Below are 26,892 nucleotides of genomic sequence, written 5' to 3'. Positions count from 1 at the left end.
TTATTCAAGCAAAGGACAAATAGGTCTTCCAATTATATTGAGACGTTCCTGTTTATGGTCATTCTTTAAAGCCGAACTGTAGGAAAATAGCTAAATTCAGCATAAATATGTGTATGGGGCAGGGGCGGACTGACAACTCATGGGGCCCCCGGGCAATAGGGGATCATGGGGCCCCTGTGTCCTTGCCCACACTCAAAAAAGCCTATAGAAAAAGGTACCAGGGGCATTTTATGGGGCCCCCTACTGACCCGGGGCCCTCGGGCAGTGCCCGCATGACTGAATGGTCAGTCCGCCCCTGGTATGGGGGCAGTTTTATCTGTTAAAGAGTTTATATTTCTGTCTATCCAGCTCTGAGACTTACACATGCAGCACAGTCCTGCATCCCAAGGCAGGGCACCTGATTTGTATCTGCTGCAATTAAACAGGAGTTTCTGCCTGTTTGCAAATACTGTAGCTGCTGACTGTTAATAAAAGGACACCTTCCTGTCCAAGGATTCAGCATTGTCCTCACCGATTCTTGGTTGGTCTTTGGGTCCACAGCACTGGCTTGTTTAATGTGGGAAGTGACTCCTTGTGGCTTCACAGCCAGCTTCCAACTGTGTATGCGTGAGCCGGATTTGTGATGTGTTCCAAGAGTTTGTGTGTGGAGGGGGCAAACGTCCAGGGGAATCACCTAAGCTATCCAACTGGAAATGGGAGCTGGTTCCTACAAAAACTAGATACCCACCCCCCCCCCCCCCCAAAATGCCCAAAAGTGTTGGAGGAGTGGGGGAGGAAGACATAAAGCAGATCTCACCTTTAGAGTGAAGTTCCACTTAAAGTAATATTTATAGGTCTTGTTCCTACACCAGCCTATGACTGGAGAATGAAGGGTGAAACTACAAACTAATCAGCTAATTTCTCTGTCACTCTGCTCTTTCCTCCAATCAGCACTTCACTTGTTAGCACATTAATACAGCATTATAACTGAATAGCTCCTTCTGCTGCCTTCCTTCTCTCAGTTTCTCTGCTCATGTATTAATAAATACAGAGATGAATTACTTTGTGTTTTTTTTTGTACCTGCCTGGAGTTCAACTTTAAATAAGCTATAAATGAGCCAGTATTTGCACACGCATGACTAGCAATGAAATTTTTAAATGAGAATCCTTATTTTAATATATTGTGGCACTGGCCAATGCCATAACTTGTTTTCATTGTTTCAATGTACTGCATACAGAAAAAACATTATGTAACATTTTCACAGTGTAGGTCACAATGAGGTCATCGGGGTATGTCAAGTTGGCAACGATGCAGAGAGCCTAGGCCGGGAACACTGGAGCGAAATGCTGTCGTATCCCAGGAAACCCATCGCCCACTGGCACCCACTTGTAGAGGTAAGATTGGCACCATTTGTCAGTATGGGGCTTTGGGATTTTGGACATCTGACTGCACTTTTTTCAAAAAAATTAGTTTAACCTTGTGACAATGTCTTGGGTAATTATCAGGAGATGACATCTGTCTCTGAAGTGTATTATTATACAGTATTTATATAGCGCCAAAGGGTTTGCTCAGCGCTGTACAATATAGTGGGGGACAGAACATGAGACAAGACAGAAACAATACAATACACGAGGGGTTCGAGGGCCCTGCTCTTTCGAGCTTACAATCTAGGAGCGTGTATAACAGGTAACTGAAAAATATAAGCATTTGCTTGGTATGTGCACTAGAACATTACTGCAGAGGATACATGTGTCAGTGGGGATGTGAGGACATCATAGAGCCCAAATGTGATGGCAACTCTATACACTATTACTATACATTATCCGCTGTGTGTTATTAAATACAGTATATTCTGAATAGAGTAAAGCAGCTTTCTTCTCCCTTTTACATATTTTTCTGTTATTCTTTCCATTGCTGTGTGTAAGCCACTAGTAGGTCTATTAGGTTTACGGAAGTGAAAGAAGAAAAAAATATATCCTTATAATTGGAAATTATCTATAAAATGTTATCAGTGCATGGGCTAAGTGAGACAGCTAAACGTTTTTGTACAAAACATGGAACTGCTTTTGCACCAGAGAGTTTGTTGAAAGGTGTCACATACCATTTTTTTTTTTCGTGCTTTGGGACTGCGGCCAGTGGTGTATTTACGTTTTGTGCTGCCCTAGGCAACACAAAAATTGGCTGCTGCCGTCACCCCACCCCCCCACTTCCCTGCCGCAGTACTACCGCCCCCCCCCCCTCAAAAATGCTGCCTTGCGGTAAATACGCTCCTGCTCTCCACCAAGTATAGATCCCCCCTCGCCTCAGTACAGACCCCCTCTCCACCAAGTATAGATCCCCCCTCACCTCAGTACAGACCCCCTCTCCACCAAGTATAGATCCCCCCCCTCACCTCAGTACAGACCCCCTCTCCACCAAGTATAGATCCCCCCCCTCACCTCAGTACAGGCCCCCTCTCCACCAAGTATAGATCCCCCCCCTCACCTCAGTACAGACCCCCTCTCCACCAAGTATAGATCCCCCCTCGCCTCAGTACAGACCCCTCTCCACCAAGTATAGACCCCCCTCCCCACCAGGTATAGTCCCCACTCAGTACAGACCCCCCTCTCTGAGTACAGACCTCATTCCCCTCTAAGTATAGATCCCCCCCCCTCAGTATAGACCCCCCTTCCACTAAGAACAGGCCCTTCTCCATCATTGTAGACCCCCCTCTCTCAGTACAGACCCCCCTCCACTTGTGCTAGTAGGGAGGTGCGGGGGGGGGTCGGATATGTGCTGGGGGGGCGCTTTGGAAGGGGAGAAGGCATGTTCTCATGTGGGGTCAGATTTCAATTCCAAAACCAACTTCTAGTATAGATCCTCTCCCATCCCAAAGTGCCCGCCCCCCCAGCACATAACCCCCCATCTCTAATTTTTTTTTAACTTGCCCCCCTTCCCGGTCACTCTGTCCCCCTCCTCTGCCCAGGAACAATAAAAGAAAATCGGTACAGACCTCAGCTCAGCAGACATGCACAGCGGTGTCTCTCCTCCTCCCCCCTCCTCCTCCCATGTACATATAGACAGTGGAGGAGAGGGAGGTGGCTTCGGTGTGCTCTGCTGGGAGCCAGCCGAGGACAGAGCTGTGGATCAGTGTAACTGGTGCTGTGTCAGCTCCGGTGCCCCTGCCGATGGACCCTGCGTCGATCCGCCTCCCCATTGCACACAAAATGAGCACAGCTGAGCCCCGGCTGCTCCCAGTCCCAGCACTCAGATCACTCTGTGTCCTGTGTCACTTCTGCCGAGAGAAGGGGGGCCGCGCCGCCCCCCTGAAAAGTGCCGCCCTAGGCAAACGCCTTGTTTGCCTCGCGGTAAATACGCCCCTGACTGCTGCAGGGACACTCCCTTTCTTTACCACCATCATGGTCTCTTTCCTTACAACCACCATGGTCCTCACTTTGAGCCCTCCTTGGCATAGATGTAAACAGTCGAGCTTGTTTTTCTTTCAGGGGAGCCACAGGTTTATTCTAAATACAGCCTGTTTTCAAAACATTGCTGTGGAAAGTCCATCCGAGGTGATCACAGAGAACTCACAGACCTTTTACCAAGCACTCACAATTAATATGTTCCTGAGAAGAGTGGCCACTTCACAAAAACTAATTGGTCATTGGTCACTGTTGGACCTCTGCCAAATTGTGTTGCAAGTGTCATCTTCTCTTGTTCTCTGTTTACACCAGCCATTCTTGACCAGGATTCTGTGAAACCCTAGGGATCCTCCAGAAGTTGTTAGGGGCTCCTTCAGCTGTGGTTGATTGACCTCTCACCAGATGGTTCTTGTATGGTTCCAGGGCTAACACCACTTGGCATAACCAGTGATATTACACCAATCATCTTTTTAGCTTTCCTTAAGATTGGCAGCCTGACCACAATCATAAGGGGGCATTCTTCCATCTAGCCACCAAAGTAAGGGGTATTCTCCCCAGTGAGTTGGTTCATGAAGATCTGAAAGTTAATTTAAGGGTTCCTCCAAGAAAAAAAGGTCAGGAAAGGTTGGTTTACACCCACCTCAGCCCTGAAGAAGGTGACTCAGATCCACAAAATGTTTGGTGTTTAACTAGATCTTCAATAACCTATACATCTAAAGAGATTGATTCTTCTTCCAATCTATTAATTCCTCTAGGCTTTGGGCTTTGTCCCTTTAAAAAGTTGAGCACACATTCCTTCTTAGGAATGTAGAACTGGCATGCAATGGAACCCAATCTCACTTCACCTAAAATGTGCAAATGAATTAGGGTGGAGATGGAGTTTATCTGTCATGCATTCTACACAGAGCAGATTTAAGTAGGAGAAAAAGCTACAAAAGAAAGTGTAAATGCACTGAAATGTAATTATATGTTGGCGCTAGTTACACTATGCCCCACACATTTTAGGTTTGTATTGCTGAAAGCAAAACCCAAGGTGTTTAATCGTGAATCATTTTCGCAGTCTCCTAATTAGAAGTTAGTTTTAGTTTGGAGAAGTGAAGACAATCCTTGTCTCCAAGCAATATTACATTCATTTCCTAGTTATTTTTGGACATGTGTTTTTAGAAAATTAGTTGATATTCTATCAAATTACATTTTTTGAAAAGTTAGAAAAGAAAGTTTTGTTCTACAGCGTCATTTATGCCGTGTTACTTTATGTTTTGTCACAGTAGTTTACGTTTTTAGGATTGTATTCAATATCGGCAAAGAGCACACAAATACTTATAAGTATAACATTTATTGAAGTAATGACATATACAGATAACAAATATTAGAAAATATAACAAGAATACTTAAATAAAGATGCTGTTTCCGCCCCGGGTCCCACCTGCTTGCACAGCGCGGCGCAGGTAATCACAGATGCATGCATGATATCAAGCTCTGGTAGAGACAGTCATTATAAGCTGTGTGTGTTATATAGAGGACTTGAATGTAAGGAAATCGCCAATTCATTCTCCTTGGAGCAGTATGACCTTACCTTCTAAGGAAAATGGCACATTCCTGAAAACAGATCAGTGGGCTGCCTTGTCCATATAGTCAGTTTACAATAGCCTTCCTTTGGTATGTGTCAGCTAAGGTAACCAGACTAATCAGAATATTAGAGGCTTTATTAGATATACAGTGGGGCAAAAAAGTATTTAGTCAGCCACCAATTGTGCAAGTTCTCCCAATTAAAAAGATGAGAGAGGCCTGTAATTGGCATCATAGGTAGACCTCAACTATGAGAGACAAAATGAGAAAAAAAATCCAGACAATCACATTGGCTGATTTGGAAAGCATTTATTTGCAAATTATGGTGGAAAATAAGTATTTGGTCAATATCAAAAGTTCATCTCAATACTTTGTTATATATCCTTTGTTGGCAATGACAGAGGTCAAACATTTCCTGTAAGTCTTCACAAGGTTGGCACACACTGTTGCTGGTATGTTGGCCCATTCCTCCATGCAGATCTCCTCTAGAGCAGTGATGTTTTGGGGCTGTCGCTGGACAACACGGACTTTCAACTCCCTCCAAAGGTTTTCTATGGAGTTGAGATCTGGAGACTGGCTAGGCCACTCCAGGACCTTGAAATGCTTCTTATGAAGCCACTCCTTAGTGGCTTAATGTGATTGTTTGGATTTTTTTTCTCATTTTGTCTCTCATAGTTGAGGTCTACCTATGATGCCAATTACAGGCCTCTCTCATCTTTTTAAGTGGGAGAACTTGCACAATTGGTGGCTGACTAATTACTTTTTTGCACCACTGTATGTGAGGCCAACATTAATAAGGAAATATATAATATGCAATTTCCCCATCAATTCATTATTATTATATAGGATTTATATAGAGCTAACAGTTTGCACAGCATTTTGCAATATAAAGGGAGAAAGTACAGTAACAATACAATGCAGGAGGGATAAGAGGTACTAGCTGATAAGAACTTACAATCTAATACGGTGGATTCAAAGTAACTGTGTGCTTTGCCAACACAGGACATTGCAACAGGTTCATTTTGGTTTAGCTCTTCCATACCTCTTCATTCAGCTTTTGTGAATGAAGAACATTTTCTGAGTAGGCTACAATTTGCTGGCGTTGTAGCTTTTGTGGGACTATGAATTACTAATTGATTGGCCCAGTGATTTTTTTACATGGAGCGAGTCACATGCTCCTCCATACCCATAAGTGCCACATTTTTCCCTGGACTCCCATCGCTAAACAGAGTGGCAAAGAAAAGTAAGTATATGCTGAGGTAGGGGACTTTAAAGCATGCAGGGGGAAAATATTTTTTAAAAATGCAGTAAATGTCCACAAAGCATGCACATTTGCCTCTGTTTCATCCTTTTAAAAATCCCGCAAGTACAGAAGGTACCTGTCGACCTGCCAGAAATGTATTCAATTCCCAAGTTCTGTTGACTGGTGGTGTCAGCCCTCCCAGTTGTCTTTTTCCAAACTCCTTACAGTAGACCTACCTTTCTCTTCCAAAGATTTTAAACACATTTGCATGCAGCTCTACATGCTCAGCAGGAAACAGATTACATATTGAAAAATGCCATCATTTTCTTCAGACTTTTTAATTTTTTACTTCCACCTTTCCCAAGTCATCAGTGCCTTGAAGTAGTCAGAGATCTGCAAGATCTCACAAGATTTCATGAAACAGTACATTGTCTTTGGTGTCATAGGTGGGTCACCCCAGAGAACCCAAAAGTTTCCCACTTTGACACCTATGGCATATGCATATCTCCCAGCTCCCCTTTTAGAGAGAGTTCTTTTTTTACCCAGATCCTTCTTTATTTAATCCATAGTTGTCCATCTTTTAGGTCTTATGTATATATATGTACACAAAAAAAGTACAATTTTATTAGCAACATTTTTTTGTTCTTAATTTGCTTATTTTCAATTGCTAGGATAAAATAGTGATGCTGTTCATAGCAACCAATCAAATGTCTATTTTCAGCTCTTAGGCACTTCAAAAACAAGATTGGATTTTGTATTTATGAGCAGCAGAATTTTTTTTTTGTTTCAAATGAATTTTGCTACATAATTAGGATTTACAGAAAGACATGTGTCTATTATGTTCAACCCCCAAATAAAAATAAAATCTAAAAATATCAGAAGCCCTAATTTGTCCAGGAAAAGGCAAAAAAAATTTATAAAGTATGGTCCAATTTGCTTCAACAGGGAAAAAATTCCTTCCTGATCGCTAATGGCAATCGGATTAATTCATGGATCAACATTCTGCTATGTATTTTTAGAAATGTAAGTAACCCTTTATATTTTGTTCAATGGTGATGAAACCTTTTCTTCTTTCAGTCTTAAGGGGTGACCTCATGTTTTTAATGGAGACTTTACATTTAATAATTTACAGCTAAATATATTATATGTTTCATTGATATATATATATACAGTATATTTGTATAAAATATATCATAACCTCTTTTGGCTACTTCATCTCAATGTTCAACACATTAAGTTCAGTTGGCCCTTCCTTATATCTAATTAATTTAGCTTCCCTTCTCTGAAATAGAACACCTTATTCAACATGTCATGCTAATACTTTTTACAAGGAGAAAATGCTCACTCTCAATTATGTCTATGTGTCTTTTAATACAAGTGGGTTTCTTCTTAGAAGTTTGGCATTGTATACTGGTGTTAGGTCTATGATGTACATCATATCCTCCCTTGACTGCATGTGGCTTGGGTATTATTAACTCCAAAGCATAACTACATTTAGCTGCATTAAACCTATTTAACAGTGTAGTTGACCAATCCTTAAGTGTCTAGGTGTGCATGTAAACTGGAGACATCTTCTAGGAATTGTATTACGTGGTTTTGTGTCATCCCAAACATTGACATGTTGCTTTGTAAACGGATTAGACCCAGGCAATAGAGGATCATGGGTCCCCTGTGTCCTTGCCCAAACTCAAAAAAGCCTATGAAAAAGGTACCAGGGGCATCTCATGGGGCCCCCTACTGACCCCGGGCTCTCGGGCAGTGCCCGAGTTTCCAAATGGTCAGTCCGCTCCTGGCCTCAAGTGTGAGGTCAAGTACTGGTGTCAGTGGTGGTAATAAATACTATCATTGTTGTCAGTGGCCACAATAATAACCCCCAGCATTGGTGCCAGTGGCTACAATAATAACAACCAGAATTGGTGTCAGTGGTGGCACTAATAACCCCCAGCATGGATGTCAGTGACTATAATCATAACCCCCAGCATCAGTGTTAGTGGCAGTACTACTAGTTCCCCAACATAGGTGATCAGTGGCAGTGCTCCTAACCCTCCATCTGCACTAGTGGTCAGTGACAGTGCTATTTAAACCCCTTACAATGGTGGTCAGTGGCAGTATTATTTAATTTGATTTATTTATTACAGGTACTTATATAGTGCCATCAATTTTACACAGCGCTTTAGATATATATATTGTACATTCACATCAGTCCCTAAGCGTCATCAGTCCCTAACTCACATTCATGCATACACACACTAGGGCCAATTTAGACAGGATCCAATTAACCTACCAGCATGTCTTTGGAGTGTGGGAGGAAACTGTAGTACCCAGAGGAAACCTGCGTAGGCACAGGGAGAACATGCAAACTCCAGGCAGGTGGTGCAGTGGGTGGGATTTGAACCAATGACTACCAGGCAAAAGTGCTAACCATTTAGCCACTGTGCTGCCAGTTCCCCCATTGGTGGTTAATTTCAGTTCTGTGTAACCCTCCCCCCTCATTGGTGGTCAGTGGCTGTAAAATGTAACCCCCTACACTGGTGGTCAGTTGGTACTTTCCTGATCACATGCTCCCATTCGGCTCTTTCTTTCTCTCCCCGTTCTGTTGGAACTATACTTGTAGTACTTGGTGAAGATCAATCCGCCGGACAGTATAGGCTTTCTTTTAGTGCTGACAGTGTTCCAGCACATGTGCCCCACTACTGCTCTGCAAAGTATCCACAAGAGCTAAACAGGCGGTGGACCCAGTCCAGGAAACAGAGGGCTGCTCACACAGAGCCGGTAGGCCTTTGACTATTCAGGGTACAAATTGTTAATTGCAGCTCTATGAACATGTTAAAGTGACCCTGTTCAGACCTCCACACATATAGCACCATTCTAGACCTGCGCCTCATGCAATCTCCATGGGCGCCTTGGGTGCTGGCTCAAAAAGCCTGGAAGCCAGATTCCAAAGATCTCTTCCTTCTAAGTGTTTTTATATTGAGCCATCCATAATATAGCTGCTACTGTAATGTCCCTGCCCAAGGATCACCTTGCCTTAACATGTTTCCTTGTGATCAAGCTATATCAGTAAGACATGTTATTGTAAGCCTTGGACAGGAACATCATGGAAGCATCTATACAGTATTATGGATGGTTCGATAAAGAACTCTTAGAAGGAAGAGATCTTTGGTGCACAGCTCCTATTCTTCTGTGTCTTTCAAAAAGAGACCATGTTACTGTTTTAAATATTAAAATCTGCAAAAGAATAACATTAATACTCATCTGACCTGCTACCTGTCCCTCAGGCCATCACTCAATTACAAAACTATGGCCCCATTAGAATTTTCACAAAAACATTATCCCAGTTGTGTCAGATGCTTGGTCCCTTGCTGCATTCTGTGGTTCCATCTCCCACCCCCGTGAAAGGGCTGGCAGATGAAACCACAGTGCACAGTAGAGGAAACTGGCATCCCCCACACCTGGAATTGTCAAATGTGAGGATTTTTCTGGAAACCATAACTCTTGAACTCAGCTCAAAGCTTAAGAACAAACAGGGGTGACAGGTAAGAATTAATTCATCTAATTTGCAGATTTTGTGAGGAACTGTGTCAAACGTTTTAGCAAAGTCCAGATATGACTCATCTGCAGCCTAAATTATTTATCTGTAAAAAAGAAAGATTTCATGTGTTTTTAATAAATCCATTCTAGTTGTCACTTAAAATATTAGTGGGTTTTTAAAGATTTATCATTCTTTGTAAGAAACAAAAGGGATACAGGTACACATTTTAAAGTAATTACTATGGCCATATTTTCTTTCTCAGTATTTATTCACCAAGTACTGAAGCTAAGAAGATCTGAGTCAATTAAAGCTCCATACATGTGGGTACTATCAGGATGCTCTTGGCTCTGGTTCCTAACAGTTTTAGATAGAAAATGTGCACTAATACAACTGAAGGTTCTTGTATGACAGTCTAAAGAAGTCCCAAATCCAGTTGTGATGTACAAACCCCATAAATCAAAGAAAAAGTCCCTTTACCATCCCTAACTGAGCCAAATTCTTCTTCATGTGTGTCTCACATGCAGGCATGCAGGCACTGCAGCTCAAAGTGATAATTTCATCAATAGAGGCAGTTCCATCAATACAGAAAGCAGTGGGCAGGAGCTAATTGACAAACTACAGACTTGTGGGTCAGCCATGACAAGACTAATAGCCACCCGGTAATATCTTATCCCATTGTATTGCAAGCAGGCACAGCCTACACAAGAGTGTCAACTCTGCTCTGAAGTCAGAAGCAGTGCAGCATTGTTGCCACACCATCTCAGGAAATGTAATTAGTTGGAGTTAACTGGAGGATCAACAGGTATTTGTGGGACTTTGCAGGGGGCTGAGAGGAAGCTGTAAGTGCAGATGCACGTTAATTGATCAAATGTTACAGCACATATTTTTACATGGGGGGGAAGAGTTTTACTTTAAGCCACTTTGGTCAGTACACACAAGAATTGAGTGAGGAGTTTTCTTCACTACTCTGTGCATGCCATTGACTTATAAATAGGCTATAGCACCTGTCAGCATTGATGCTACAGTTCCAGTGGAACTGAATGCCTTTGTAAGGTAGTCCTCTGTTTGGCATAGCAACAAGCTGACCAGTGACATCAGACAGTTCCTGGTCTATTTACCTAAATTATATGTTGATCCAGCCTCTTTGATTTGTTTCACCAATCCTGAAGAAAGGAGTTATTTAACCCAGAAATACATTGGCTTCATTCATGCTCCATTTAATTTCAGCATTGGAGTGGACTTAAACTTGCACCTAAACAACTGCATCCCATACACCTGTGGTCTTTGCATTTTTTCTCTATGGTCTTTATTGAAGGAAATTCTGACTTCTCATTGATTGAGCTGCCAGCCAGCCAGTCCCTTGTCCATAAACCCAATAAGCCCGTACATTACCATCTTGAGTGAGACTTGCAAGTCCAACACAACCTTATGGAGGAACTTCAGTCTTTTTTGTTTAAATTAAAAGTCAGCAGCTACAAATATTGTAGCTTCTGACTTTAAAAAAAAAGGTACTTACCAGTGCCTGAGAGTCCTGTGCTGATTTCCTTCAGCAGGTTCAAACCATTTCAGGTCCATGGCTCTGCTATTTTAGATATGGGAGACAAGCTAACTGTGTCTTCTTGAGGAATCACAGCCGACTCCGTACTTCAGAAGTGAGAGATCATTTGGCGCTGTGGGACTGCTCCTGCAATCTCCTGGGATGTCTGACATGTCCCAGGAGGCTGAAAATCGGGGAAGGGATGGGGAGGTTGCGTGGGTAGGAGGCCTGCCTAAGTGCATATCACTGTTGCCATGCACGGAAGTGGGAGTGGAAACCTGTAAAAAAAAGTCAAAAGTTTTAGGGCACAGGGTAGGGAGCCATGGGTTAAGCAGATCAGGTTTTAAGAGCCAAAAGGGTCTTATCTCCCAAAGTTAGTTCAAAGGGAGATTCTTCAACTTCAACTCAGCTTAACTTAGCTTTTTCTAGGAACTTCACAGGGTGTCTCCCTGAAGCAGAGAACCAATCGCCTCATTTGGGGAGGGAGGACCAAAGCCTTCACAAATTCTACTATGGCCAATAAATTTTCCTAGGTATTTATAAAATTCTATCCAACGAGTAGATTAATACCCAGAAACATCTGCTGAACGGTTAGATATGAAATATAACATGCCTGCTTGAATGGTTAAGGAGATATAATTTTCTGCTTTCCTGTATATGTCAGATAGGAGGTGTAATGTATCAGGCGATTTGTATTAGAGTGAGCCATCCAAATATGTGCTCCATGTTTGTGTAATTATTTCCTATTTGGAGATATAAAATTATATGGAAAATTGGCTTTTAAAATGTAAGTCTGTTTTATGACTCCCTGGAATGTCTTTTGAAGCTCAGTGAGGGCTCGGTTTATTGCTTTACGATCCCTTCTCCAGCAAGAGTCTCGCAGACAGAGGTGCACCAGCTAGTTGTGGGATTTATAACCATGATGCTCTCCCAATGAGTTTGCTGCCTGTGATCTGCATCAAATACACCACATGTCACTCAACAGAGAGGGAGAGGGGATGAGGAAAGCTGATTTGGGAGTAGAAATGATACAAAATGGAAGATTTTTAACAAGATGGATGATCACGTCCATCTCTGTATGCACAATTGCTACAGCAGTTAGTAACTTTCTGGTGATGTGCATGGTAAAGAGGTCACTGCAAATATTTTCCTGCATTTTGAACTAATCCAGTTGCAAAATTATATCAGGAATTATCCAGTGGGCATTTGTCGAAATATGGTAGCTTCAGAATGCACTACCACACAGGAAATGTAAAGAATGAATGTATCATACTGTGGCAATGGTTAGCAACTTGATAACTAACTGTACACTACAGAGGCTACTGCAAACTATATCCTGTGCAGTCAGCTAATTCAAATAGATTAATTTAGTAAATTAGAAACTGAAAAATTGTACTTATTTGTTTATCTTTACCAAGAATCTGTCTCCCATTTGTAAAGGGAGGTCTTTAAATACGTCAACTTCGGAATCAAGGGTGGACACATATTACAGACTGAGTAACATCACAAGTGACCTATGGAATTTAAGGGTCTTTTGAGATGGGGTGTGGGTAGGGAAAGCGCTTAAAGTGACAATAAAAGTGATACATATATTTTCCAAAAAGAATCCTTACACATCTACTACGTTATATCCCTGTAATCTATTTTTAATGAAATAATTTCTTACTGTGTTTTTGCCTCCTTGAAATATCCTCAGTGAGTTCCTGAACCTCTGCTCTTCCCCTCTCACTTCCAGTTGTTTGGGATGAGTGGTGCACGTTAGTTGTGGTCATGTGCACTGCTCTATGCGCACTACAAATCCCATAGTCAATAGTCCATCTCAGAAACAGGCAAGAGAGGGTGGCTATGTTCCTTCGTACAGTGAGACCATGGAGAACGAATGTAGCCATTCTCTAACAGAAAGCTGGATAAGAGCAGCAAAAACAAAGACATCTGAAGGAGACTGAGAATGATGCTTTTGAAGTTAATACTTACTTGAATAGATTTTTTTTGAACCAGAGGTTAATGTCAACTTAAGACACCCTCCTACTATTACAAAGACCTTAGCCCTACTCACCTCTAGGGCAGGGAAATAGCAAGAGCCGTTCTTCATGGGGCTCATATCGTATGTCCTGAATAGTATTATTCAACTGGTGTCATGCTTCAAGCACCTTCTTCACTTTCTGCTTGATCAGTACTAAGACAAGCAATATATTTCTTCCATTCTTCATCTTGCTATTGTGGACAGAAAATGAAGGGAATATTTACTGCCTAACCCCAGTTTCATATTACGGACTATGAGAGAGTTCCAGACCTCACAAAAAGCTACTAGGTGTTTATACTTGGGCATTCTTAGAATGATGGGCCCAAAAACAGTTTTCACACTGTGGCCCTTTGCTGACTACAGTATGTCTGCCACTGTCCAGTATATGCTCCTACCAGGGGCGGACTGACAACTCATGGGGCCCCCGGGCAATAGGGGATCATGGGGCCCCTGTGCCCTTGCTCAAACTCAAAAAAGCCTATAAAAAATGTACCAGGGGCATCTCATGGGGCCCCCTACTGACCCCGGTCCCTCGGGCAGTTTCGAGTTTCGGGCAGTTCCGAGTTTCCAAATGATCAGTCCGCCCCTGGCTCCTACACAGAAAATTTAAGGAACATGTGGACCAGACAGTAGCAACATCAATAATAGTATGCAAGTACAAGTATACTAATTTGAAAATGGGATATTATTTACAGATGGTATTTTTTTCTACTGTATTCATAATGCACAGTCTACAAATGTAACATCGAAAACAGTCTATGAGAGCTGTACCGAAAAAACTACAAAAGTGGGCACAACTTTTTTATTAACTTACATACGTTGTTCAAATATCACATGTTGGTAGAGTAACACTTACTCTACAGTCTTTTTCTTTTTCCATTGCAGATAAATAATGGATTCCAAACAGAAGCAAAATGTCGTCATTGAATTCTTATCAAAGGAGGGGTGCAGGTTGTTTGACATCCACAGAAGGCTACATAATGTTCACAGAGATGACACCATTGACAATGTCAATTGTGTAATCTCCTTACACATTTTGTAGCCTTTTTGTGGCTGTTGGACCCTGCACTGCTGCTTCCTCAGGAACTTGATGATGGGTATTGTTTCTGCTTGGAATCCATTATTTACCTGCACTAAAAAAGAAGAAGAGGAGATACTATAGAGGAAGGTTTACTCTGCCAACATGTGAAATATTAATGGTCTATGTAAGTAGTAAAAAAGTTATACCCACTTTTGCTTAAATTTTGGTAAAGCCCTTTTTACAGTTATTTTTAGCTAGACAGCTGTTTTTTCTGTTTGCCACTGGTGTCTATATATTTCCTTTACTTCCACATGGACAGCCCCTATGATTGAACATGTTTTTTTAAACTATACAGTGTGTTAACCCCAAGACTACAGTCTTATAAAGAAAAGTACAATAACGTAGCTCCTCGCATCCCGGATTCCGGCACTTGCTGGAGCTATTGAATGAAAAGGTCTTGAAGTGGAGATATAAATAAAAGCCTGTCCCAGGTCTCGAGGGATCTTAGAGGTATTCTAGCATTGAGAACAAGTAGAGGATGACTGCCAACTGTCACTGTATGTTAAATATCTAAACTCACAGCTTGCCAGTCACACCGACTTCACTATTCCTCTAAAGATTTAACTTGTAACTCATACAAATATACATGTATTTATCATTCAGCTGCAGGTGCCTGTTAGAGCCAGTGTTGACGATCAGGTCAATATTTCATACCACATATTTTCATTTCTTTCAATTTCTGAAGATTGTGAGAGAACTCACCATTTTCCTGTATTTTCTGTGAAAGTCAATATCAGAAAAATGGCAGGTATTAACTGAAAATTATTTTTAACCACCTATTATAAACAATGTTTACTGCGTATGCTGAAATGCCCTAAATGGGAGAGGATGTCAAAATGTGTCAGTTGCATGCAATCTAATCATGTCAAACTCTTCATAACATGTTTATAAAGAATGTGAACATATTCAATAAAATGGTGTAAAATGAAGTACCATTAGCCCAAGAAATGCATCTGTCAGGACCCGGTGTGAACCTGCAACCTCTGCTGTATCTGGCAATGTCTCTTCTTGCTTAGCCACCTGGGTGCCCTAGACCACAGTGCCCTAGACCACGGATGTCAAACTGGCGGCCCTCCAGCTGTTGCCAAACTACAATTCTAATGAGGCATTGCAAGATTGACAGTTACAAGCATGACTTCCAAAGGCAGAGGCATGATGGGTCTTGTAGTTTTACAACAGCTGGAGGGCTGCCAGTTTGACACCCCTGCTCTAGACAATTCCTTGAACTATCTTGCCTTGAACTTTGTTTCTATTGAACCTTGAACCCTTGTTCCTCCCATGAACTTCCTTCCTTTTTAGACATGCCTTTGCACTTCCTGTTTACCAGATTTTTGTGCTGTCTCCAGCCAATATCTCAGTCTTTTCACTCCTACTGCCACCTGTATCTCTGCTACCACGTTTTACTGACCTTTGGCTTATTCCTCGACTACACTTCTACTTGATCCCAACCTGTGACTAATTGTTACCTACCTTTGGCTTGCTTACTGACAACGCATCTACTTGATCCCTACCTGCTTTATCTGCTACTAGACACCAGATTGCTCACCTCTGGTGGGGCGATCCTGAGGACCTTGACCTGGTACTAACAGAAAAACCTCAGGAGCTCTGATGCCCACGGGTTAGTGCTTAGACTCTGCACCTCGATATTAACCTGTGTCATTCACCAGGCACTTATCCAGCTGGTTATTGGGAGCCTATAGCTACTGGTCTCCGAGCCTGACCCCAGACCATGAGAGCATCATGCATCGTAAATTCTAATTGTTGTGTTTCTGTAAATTAGATTTTTTTTAAATGTGCTGAAAAACAGAGCAGATAGACAAGAACAAGCCCAGAAACTGGCCATCCCTAAATGTGGGCATTTAGTTAAGCATAGTGTGAAGATTAGCATCAAGGGTACAGGTTTTAGGGATGCAGTCCACTCACCAATAGTCATTTAACAACTTTCTTTGTCCACCTTTATTTAAAAGTAAAGTTCTTTACACTCGGATTTCCCGATCAGGGGTTTCTGCATCACAGGGTGTTTAACACAAAATACAGCCTCTTAGCTATAAAAGCAGCTTAACTCATGCTACACCAGCTTTCAGCTTAATAGAACACAGTCGCTCAGTCCAGTACACCATGCAGTTCACTTGCTGTTCTTGTAGCAATTGAATCTCCAGTGTCATCCTGACTAGCATAGATGGACACACACCCCTAGTCTGTCCATGCACCTGCTACTTCCTGGCACTACAATGGTCTGCCAGGAAGATGGAGCCCTGAACTTTGCTCAGTTCCAATACCACATGTGTGCCTACCTGCACAATCAGTGTGGAGCCAGGTTTGAAGGCTTCATCCCACCAAATACTCTACAAAGCCTCCAGACTCCAGGACCCATGCCAGGATTTACTAATTATGGAGAACAGTGGAAGGCCCGTTTTCATCTAATGAGGCATATACTCCAGAGCTCCTCAACCTGCATAGGTGGAAACCCTGGGTGCCATCAAATCCTATTTCACCAAGGCATAGCACATCCCTCTCACAATAGCTAAAAACTCAACCTGATTAAGACTTATCCCATGCTTAATGGACTTGGCTCATGTCCATTTGATAAGTTCAATTTATATTCAAATATATAAATGTATAGGCACTTCAGCCCTACATGGCCAAAGGCTAATGAATTTGGAATAGACATATTTTTTGTACATTATTATTATTTTTTTGTGATCTTTATATATGACAAAGTTAATTTGATGTCATTTATACATTCTCTCACTGTTGGAGGGCTGGGGGGCATCTATCTTTTAGCAAATACTTTTCTTGTAATAAAAACATCATTGGAAACAATGTGAGTATTGCAGTTGGAGTTGCTTTTTAGGCTGGAGAATACATTACTGTATTTCCAGTCCAAACTGGAGTTGGGTTTCAAATGTAGAGCTGCATCGATTAGCCTTTAGAGTTAGACTGGTTGCAAAAATGACTTTGCCTAACTACTAGAAATTTAGTATTTTATAGATTTTGGGGTACAAAATCAAATACATTAGTTATATCTAATGGTATGTATGGTAACTCTCGGGTCCCTGGGACATCTTCTCACTGTAGCTTGCAATTAGGTGGGCCATGCAAAACACTGACCACAGCCATCTGTCGAGCATTCCCACTTTCAGTCCCGATAGAAGCATGAAACCCTGCCGTGCACATAGTGTGGGCTGCAAACGTGCACCTGACTTCAACTCCTGAGTTTCCGTACCTCTATATGGGAATGTTGAATTCTGCTGTGCAGTTTCATTCTGGTTGCTTAGGGAGACAGAATTCAGAGTAGGGAGTGCCAACAACACCTCCCTGACGACTAAATTCTAGTTCGCCTATAACAGGTACAATCTACAGACAGGCTGTTTGCTGACTGTACTTTCAAGGTTCGTGGCATCCATATGTCTAACTTGCATTAATGTGACTATTTACTATGTTAACTCTTCATACCCCATGTGTTAATGACCCAAGCTGTAGACAAGTGTGAACCCCTTTGATTAACTTCAGAGCAGGGAAAAGGCAAAGTGTAAACACTTTACTGGTTAAACTGGAACAGTACAAAATCCAAAAGAACTTCAAGAGGACAGTCCATTTTTCCTAAGTCCTTAGTCCCTAATCCTAACCAGACTATGTGCTGTCCCAGCATACCTGCAGAGGTGAGTCCATGTAGTTGCAACATCCAGCAGAGGCAAGTTCCAGAAGTTGGTCTCTGCAGGGCAAACCCCAAGTCTTGTTAAGGTGTTGAAGATAGTTTTGCCATCCCTACACCTTTCCTAGGTGTCAATGTCTTTGGGTTCTGGGGAGATGGCTAAGGCCAGGAAAGTAAACTGGCTTTCTTTTACAGTGGGTCCTACAGACTCTTGGCCACGGCCAAGGAGACAGGCCACCAGCCGCCCATGCTTTAGCAGCTGGATAGAGGATACATCTTGTTGGATGTCTGTGTGTGCTCTCTCCCATGCAGACTGAACCAGTCTGAGCAAAGCCCTCCCTCTTTTATACTAGCATAGGGAGAGAGAGGCAGAGCTCAAAGAAAAAGCAGGAAAGAAGTTAACCCCTTCCCTCCTGGCCAGAGCAGTACCTATCTAGTTAATTCTAACCCGCTTATATTTTCACCTTTGGAGCATGTTATACCTATATTTAAGGTGTAAAATATAACATGCTCCAAGCCCCCCTCACCCCTGAGCGCCCCCTTTCCTGTGACACTGGGCAGCTTCGCCCACACAGCCACGTAATTATTCATAGCAATCTGTGAATTAGAAAACTACAAGTCTCCTCTACCACTGCCGCAAACTGCTTGTAGTTCTCAATGAACTGTGAGGGAGCTGATGAGCACATTCTTAGTTCATTCACAAGCCCTGCAGCTTTAACACTGACAGCCCATATGGAGGTACCAGCCTAAAGCTGTAGGACTCTACAGGTCTGCAGGAGCCTAACATTGCACTCACTATCCACTGATCATGGGTGTAATGCTTTGCAAGCAGGGGAAAAAATAACTGCACTTATATTTTCTGAAAAAAAAATGCCATTTATTATTTTTTCCCCAAGGATGAACAACTGAAAAAAGTTGCACCGCTCAACCGGACTCATTCTTCCCTCACAGAATTCCCAGAATTATTGACCAACAATTCATTGCAATCTGTGAATGGGCAGGAGAGCTTCTGTCATTCAATGACGCCTCCTTCATTCACAGAATGCAATGCAATGACATAATGTGTTTTGTGTATGGTAGAGAAGACATAAGGGGACAGGTGGTATCACAACTTTTCTCAGTTACAGTGGTTGTTGTTAACCTTCACAGTGCCAAAAAACAGCCCTTCAGGGCAGTATATAGCAGCTATGAAGAAGGCACAGCAGGAAAGATTTTTTGCAGAAGCAGCTGCCAACAGGTAAAGGGAGCACATTTTCAGCAAGTACAGATCTTGCCAGAAATGCAGTGCCCTTATCACTTCCGATGAACTTAAGGCACTGTTCACACCTGTGCAGTGTATGTGTGTTTTAGGTGAACGTATGAAAAGAGTCCACCATGCTACATTCTTTAGAGTTTAATGATAACACTCCTAAACCGCATGTAAAACATGCTTAAAGCGCAATGTACTGCACAGATGTAAACCAGACTAAACAGAAAACAAAATAATCTTGATGTAATGGAGATGGACAAAGACAGGCATGTTTAAAGTTCAGATCACAAATTCATCCACCCAATTCCTTCCATCCAATTCAGCACCAGACTCTTTTTGTTTTCTTAGATGGGAGTGCACAGCTAACAGTGACACCATCAATCACCATTTCAAGAAAAAGACCAACACTAAACTAATGAACCTCAAGATTTTAATAAGGTCATATTGCAAGAGCAATGTGGTTGTTTTATGGCTTACTCTGCATATTTCCACATTGTTTTGAGGTTCATTGATTAACTGTTATTTTTTTCCTTCAAATGTTTAAAGTCCAGCCAAGGCGACAACCATGGCTGTCTCCATTAATACAGTTGAGGAGTGAGTGTTGTCATCCTAGACCAGGAAGTGTGTTATTTTATCACATCTAGGGACTGGTAATCTGTAATATATTACAATTTTGTTTGTTTGTGATTAAATATGCTTTAACAACAAGTGAACACACATTGTTTTTACAAGTCAGTCGACTCATAGATGTGCATTGTAAGAAAGAGTAATAAAGCACAACCATGCCCATGTATCAAGAAAATATGGCTTCTGATAAGTACTATATATATATATAGTATATTGAATCAAAATCTACATAAAAAACACACAATTATTACAACATATTAATAAGAATATTTACATCATATGAATCTTTTTGCAGATTTATCTAAAAAAAAACATTAGATGACTATACATTCTCTTTATGAAGGACATGTCTGCTGTCTTAGCTATCTATTCCTCACTTCTTCAGATTATAGATAGAACGTTGGAACAATAAATAAAGCAGATGTCCTCAGGAGGTGTAAGCATACCAAAGTAAATAGCAAGCACTGCGTATTACCATTGGAGCGATTATGGAAGATGAATTGGCAGATGATTAATCTTATTGACAGATATTTAATGTCACAGTTGTAGAGGTGGCCTTTACTGAATGGACTGGCAGACAGCAGACACCTTTTTAAAGCATTGCTTCATGATCAGGTAAAAGGGAAATTATTCCTCTATCCCCATGCAGAAGCATTGCCTGTAGGAAATGTAGATGTGACGGAGGTAGCATATCACCAAAAAATGGCAAATGGTTTGCGCACAGATTTTCTCAAAGGTTGTTTCTATCTGGCAATGTACAAACTGAATACACTTTAGATTTAGTGAACTGGCTGCATGTTCATACTTTAGCATAGATGTAGTGTTTCCTGGATGACATCAGCAGTTCACTGATTCAGTTTCTTTGTTGCTTAGAATTGTACTTTTACTTGGAATAGTTCAAAATTTGCAGGCACGCAGATGTATTTTCTTTAGGAAATTGGTACTTCTTGCAAATTTACTAATATGTCTTTTAATTTTTTTCCCTTTTCCTTGTCCTCTGGCCTGATCTTACCTTCCTTCTTCCCCTCCCTTCCACCAATTTTTTCCTCTCTTTTTGTCCATACTTTCTTGCCTCTTACCTTCCTCACTATTACCCTCTCATTTCCCTTTCTCTTCTTTCCTTCCATGCCTTCTTCCCTTCTTAATTTCTTCTCCAATTCCTTTCCCTCTATTTTTCCATCCTTCCTTTCCTTTTTTTCTTCTTCCTTTATTTCCCTCCATGCCTCCATTCCTTTTTATTCTCTCGTTCCTCCCTCCTTTATTCCTTCTCCTACTGCTCCCCACCCCGCCCCCCCATACTTCCTTACTTTTCCTTCCCTTCCCTTCCTTTTATTTCCCTCCATGTTTCTTTCCTTCCTCCATCCCACCTCTCCTTTCATGGTTCCTTCCTTCCTGCCACCCATTTGACCTTCTCTCTCATTATATTTTTTCTCTCTGTTTCCTTCTTTTCTTATGCTCTCCTTTCCCTCCATTCTTCTTTCCTCCCTTTCTTTCTCCTTCCCATGTTACCCTCCCTTTTTTTCCTCCTTCTTACCTTCCTTTCCAACCTACCCTCCATTCTTTTTTTCTTCCTTGCTACCCTCCTTTCCAACTCATGCTCCCTTCTTTTTTTCTTTCTTCCTTCCTGCCTACCTTCCTTACATACTTACCCTCCCTTCTTTTTTTCTTTTTTCCTACCTTCCTTTCCAATGTACCCTCTGTTCTTTTTTACTTCCTTCCTACCTTCCTTTTCTCCATTCTTTTTTTTACTCCTTTCTACCTTCCTTTCCAACTTACCCTCCCTTCTTTTTTCTTCCTTCCTATCTTCCCTTCTAACTTTCCCTTCCTTATTTTGTCTTCCTTCCTAACTTCCTTTCCTCTGTTCTTTTTTTACTGCTTTCTACCTGCCTTTCCAACTTTCCCTTCCTTCTTTTTGTCTTCCTTCCTAACTTCCTTTCCTGTTTTCTTTTTTTTTCCAACCTACCATCACTTTTTTATTTCCACCTTCCTACCTTCCTTTCTAACTTACCCTCCCTTCTTTTTTTCTTCCTTCCTGCTTTTCCTCATTCTCTCCCTTCTGTTTTTTTATGCCTCATTCCCTTCTTCCTTTCCCGCTATGCTTTTTTCCCCTCTGTCTCTGCTTCCCTCCCTGTTCTTTCTTATTCTTTCCTCAGTGGTCTGCTCAAAATGCAGCAACCGGCAATGGGTCTTGCAATTCACTGAAGGGTCCACCATCTCCATGAAAGATGCCATCAGAAGGCACAGTTTGAGATAGAAGCTTCCAGATGGAGCAATGCGTGAGCGCTGGCTTTTCAAGCTGTTTGCGTTTTTGTCACTCCAGAGAGGAAGAGTCGCCCGGATGCTACAAGATATAACTTGGGATTGTTCATGAAAGTCATTGCACAGGAAATCAAGGGTGTAACCCATAACAGTCAATCACATGTAATTTTTCTAGCTGTGTTAAAAAATACATTCCAAAAGGGTTATTGAATCTTACAGATTTCCTGCCTGTGCACTGGTTTTCATTATGAGGTCTGTCCATTCCAAACTGAAAATTCAATTGTGGATAAATACTGGCAGGTTGCTCGACCTTCCAACTTTTAATATCTCTCTGAAACTCTGGCAACAAAATGTACAAACCTGGGTCTTGACTCCGTCCACTGGCTTTGGCCAGTATGAGGTGTCTCATCATGTCTGTAGAATTTTTCACAACAGAGAGAATACATTGAGGGTGAAGCTGGAAGAAGATCTTGAAGCTGGAGTCTCCATGAGATACAAAAAGCAAGTGGGATATTCAGCCCACCACTATCCACCCATAATGTCCTTATTATTTTTGGTGGACTGTCCCGTTAACATCCCAAGACATGTTATTTGTTACTTTGTTTCAATTCACAGTTTTTCCTTTTTTGGCTCATGATGACATCACTAGTTTTGGAATGTTTTTTAATGGCATGCCGCTTAGATCTACATATATTCCCTGATCACATCATTCTGTATGGGCTGTGTTGGTTTGGTCTAATATTGGTTCATGCTCCATTAATGATTACCTTGCCTTCTTCACTTTCTTCTTTCCATATGTTCTGTTCTGTTTGATATTAAGTCCTCCTGATGTCATTTATGGTTCTACATCCCCTTGACTGCTTGCAATGCCAGTAGAGGTGAACTTGCACAGTGCAGATAGCCTGTCAGCATCATCATTGAGCTGTGGTTGGTCAGCCAGGGCTGGTTCAATGGTCTAGACCGCAGGGGCAGGCAAATGTGGGCCCTCCACCTGTTGTGGAATCACAAGTTCGCTACACCTCTGCCTTTGGGAGTAACGCTTATGGCTGTCAGCGCCCTACAATGCCTCATGAGAGTTGTAGGTGCCAAAACAGCTGGAGGCCCAAAGTTTGCCTCCCGCTGGTCTAGAGAATAGTAAATGTACGAGTTTTATTACCAGCTGTGGGCAAGTACGTAAACATTTTAGTTATAATGACGAATCTCAAAGCATTTAGGTCAATCTATCCTATCTAAAACCAAGTAAAGTAGAGACAAAGCAAATTAAAAGAAACACTTACAGATTACATGCATATTTCTACCTGTTTTTTCCTTTCAAAGAATAATACCTGTTGATCTCCCAAAAGTGCATTCAGATCTTAAACCCTGTTGTGGTTTGACAATACACAGCATTTTTGTAGAATGAGAGGAGTCAGCCCTCCCCATTGTCTTTTGTGAAACTGCTCAACCACTACCAGTCTCTAATCTCCACAATATAATGGCTAGTTATTCTGTAGTCCAAAAGCTAGAAGGGCTAAATAAACTCTTTAACATAACACAGGAAGAGTACAAGAGACATATTTAAAAATTGTTTACACCATTCAAACAGATATAATAGAATGGTATATTTAATAGGCTGAAAGAAGCAAAAAAAAGTTTGTGGCTAGGGTTTGTATGTATGCATATTGCTGTATTGGACTTTCTGCGATCCTATGGACAAGTTCTCTGGGCACCATATCTGCCTTTTCCACAGGAATTTCTTGGCAGTTTTTTATGAGGTGTGTCAAAAGAACTTTCCTCAACCTTCCCCAATAGTTTCGGCATGCATAATGTGATAACACATGTGCAAAGCCAGTTTTTACATGCATATTAGAGCCTATGAACCTTCCAACACATCTTTGGAAACCCAGCAAACAAAGGAAGAACATGGAAACTCCACGCAGACAGTGTCCTGGCCAATATTCAATCCAGAGACCCCAGTGCTGCAAGGCACAATAACTACAGTAAGCCTTTGTACTATTCTTGTATTGTTTTTCATACGCATTGACAGTTTATGGTTCCATAGATCGTGTAGTCTTTCTGGAGTTGGCTTATTGTTTGTGACGCAGCAAGGAAAAGAAGCGGGTAAAGGAAGTGAACAATACTATTGCACAAGGTCATCAATCACCTTTAAAAGTGAAGTATGGCCAAAGCTTTTTTGTCATACTTCTCTTTTGGGTCACAGGAGTGCACTTTTTGTGCACAGCACAGAGCCAGACAAGATTCTGAAAGGATCCCCACAATAATGTGGGGATCCAGCCAGATGCTTGACCCGCTGCTGGCTCATCCTCTTAGTGCATGGGTGAGAGCTGTAGCCAGGTGTTTCCACCCCCTCTGGTGCCTATCGCTCCACTGAGTGGTAAAGGGTAGACCAGAGAGCAGTGACTGACATCCCTCTTTGCTTAGAGAAGACCAATTTGAAATTCAAAATCACAGCAGAGCACACTGCGATTCTGCCATGATTGTCATGCAACAGAATCACGCAGCAGTTGCGGCAAAACATATGCTTAAAAATCACACTAAGCTTGTCACCCAAGAAAGAGTAATAGCTTCTTTAGTGCAACAAATGCTTCTAGGGCAGCCCTTTGAAATGAATGGGCTGCCCTATGCTCAACAAGCATTTCCGCGTGTAAATCATGCTTTAAAAATTGAGGTCTGAATGGGGCCTAACTGTAAGTGCTGTCATCCACTTTGTTCTGCTGTGTGAGGAGCTGTGGAAATCTCAAAACTGGATGAACAGAAACACAAGTCCTTTACAAAACAGTGTCCATCTGTTTATTTAGCTACTTGTCCTATCTATGTTCTTATATGATATGATTTCTGCACAATTCCTGTCTATATGATCGGAACAGGAAGTGTGAAAATTTCTTCCCCCATTTCTGCCAATTTTATAGCTGACAGACAAATAGGAAATATAGGAAAATTTCTCTAATGAAAACTTAGCGATAAGGTGAGAAAGGTTTAGAACATCTCCCTATATTATTTTACTGGTTGTGTCCCCACGTGGGGGATTTCCCTTGACTTCCTGTTCTATAGATGATGGCAGACAGAATAGGAAGAAAAGACTAAAAAACAAAGGCTTTGGTTATGCTTAGGCTTTAAAGCTAGACTTTAGTGATTTTTTTTTAATTTATCATGAATGAATGAAGGTGTATGCTGGTGGTTGTTGTGTTCATTTGCTCACAATTTGAAGTCCTTTTCCCCCTGTTAACCCCACAGTGGTGATCTTCTGGTGCTGTGGGGGTTAATATCATCAGCTGCGGATGTGACAGGCACTCATCAAGTACCAACTTTACCCAATGAAAAGTGTTCTATGAATAGAGGAGGCAGGCCTTTAATTCATCTGCCAGTCCTCCGATCATAGATCACCTTTTTTAACAAAAAAACTTTTTTTTTTGCTCTTTTTTTGTATTTTAACTAAATTTCAGCTTTAAGGAATTTGTTTAACTTATTTTCATCTTGTAAATGAGCCAACTATCACTCAGCATCATCATTTTGGATTCTCTGTATATATGTTTTCACATAACTTTCTCCTAAGATTCACACATTTTTCTTATTGTATTCAATAGGAAAAAATGTGTGAATTCTGGGTGAAAGTTGTGTAAATCTTTTGTGAAAAAATGCATTAATTGATCTAGGATTCTTACAATATTCTTTTTAATTCTACAATGATTCTATTGGCAAATAGATATTTTTTTATCAAAACTGCAAATAACCGCTTAGAATTGATATTTTAATCCAGGAAAATACATTTTAAGTAAGTATCTAATTGGTTGCTCTGGTTTCTGCATTGTGCAAGCTTGCCCCTAGGTTGGTAAATAACACCCAAGAAAGAACACTGTCAGTAATCTCACACAATATGGAAAGCTTGTCCAGATTCTACTGTGTTGTAAGTGATGCATGTTTCATCCTCATACGACATATGAAAGAAGATATAATGTACCGTTACAGATTTTCCTAAATTTTATATAAAGCGTCAGTCTGAGAAACACATATTGTACGTCCTGAGTTTCATTTCTATAGACCTAGTATGTACGATAAATTTGTTCTTAATAAAAGAAAATGATGTATTGTACCCAATGGCTTAGTGTCATTTCACTCTTTGATATATATATTTTTTTTTTTTTACATTGATGTACTGCCTACCTCTACAATAGTTTTTATGCTGACAAATGTTTTTTTGAGAAGAGTGAGACTCGATTTTCTAAGACTGAATTTATTTCTCCATACCCTTTGATGTGCCTGAACTCTTCCTCAAAGTAAATTTTTTTGGGTTTTTTTGCTTTCGATAGAGAAGATAAGTATTAGATTAATTGTAAAGGCATGACATTCTTACCTTAATGCATTCCCTGCATAAGGTAAACAATTTTGAAGTTTTTTTAGTCCCCCCTCTAAAATACTTACCTGAGTCCTCGCTCGATCCAGCATTGTGCCTGTCTGTTACGGCTCTCTCCTATCTCCCTGCATTCAGACAGAGAGGCAGCAGTGGGAGCCATTGGCTGCTGCTGCTTTCAATCAAATCCAGTGAGCACAGAGTGGGGCTGTGTGTGCCTTTGAAGACGTGAGACTACACTTCTTCCTATGGTAGTGTACAGGGGCGGACTGACAACTCATGAGGCCCCCGGGCAATAGGGGATCATGGGGCCCCTGTGTCCTTGCCCACACTCAAAAAAGCCTATAAAAAAGGTACCAGGAGCATTTCATGGGGCCCCCTACTGACC

The 26,892-nt window shown here is 41.4% G+C and overlaps 1 protein-coding gene across 3 annotated transcripts in view; it reads left to right on the top strand.

Moving 5' to 3' along the window:
* SYT9 (synaptotagmin 9) overlaps positions 1-26,246 on the top strand; it is a 224,392-nt gene extending 198,146 nt beyond the window's left edge. The window contains exons 6-8 of one of the 3 annotated variants that reach the window (XM_089675870.1): positions 1,245-1,374; positions 7,139-7,216; positions 22,051-26,246. In XM_089675870.1, coding sequence (XP_089531996.1) covers positions 1,245-1,374; positions 7,139-7,216; positions 22,051-22,119 — 277 coding nt within the window. In that variant the 3' untranslated portion in view covers positions 22,120-26,246. The remainder of the gene's footprint in view (positions 1-1,244; positions 1,375-7,138; positions 7,217-22,050) is intronic. The other 2 variants (XR_016312515.1, XM_089675871.1) reach the window with 2 other exon arrangements.
* Positions 26,247-26,892: the final 646 nt, after the last annotated feature.

The sequence above is a fragment of the Staurois parvus genome, unplaced genomic scaffold (assembly GCF_062004578.1).
Source record: "Staurois parvus isolate SC_StPar_1 unplaced genomic scaffold, SC_StPar_1.0 ptg000159l, whole genome shotgun sequence".
Lineage (NCBI taxonomy): Eukaryota > Metazoa > Chordata > Amphibia > Anura > Ranidae > Staurois > Staurois parvus.
Note: the sequence above shows the minus strand (reverse complement) of the source record. Positions and strands in the feature narration are given on the sequence as shown.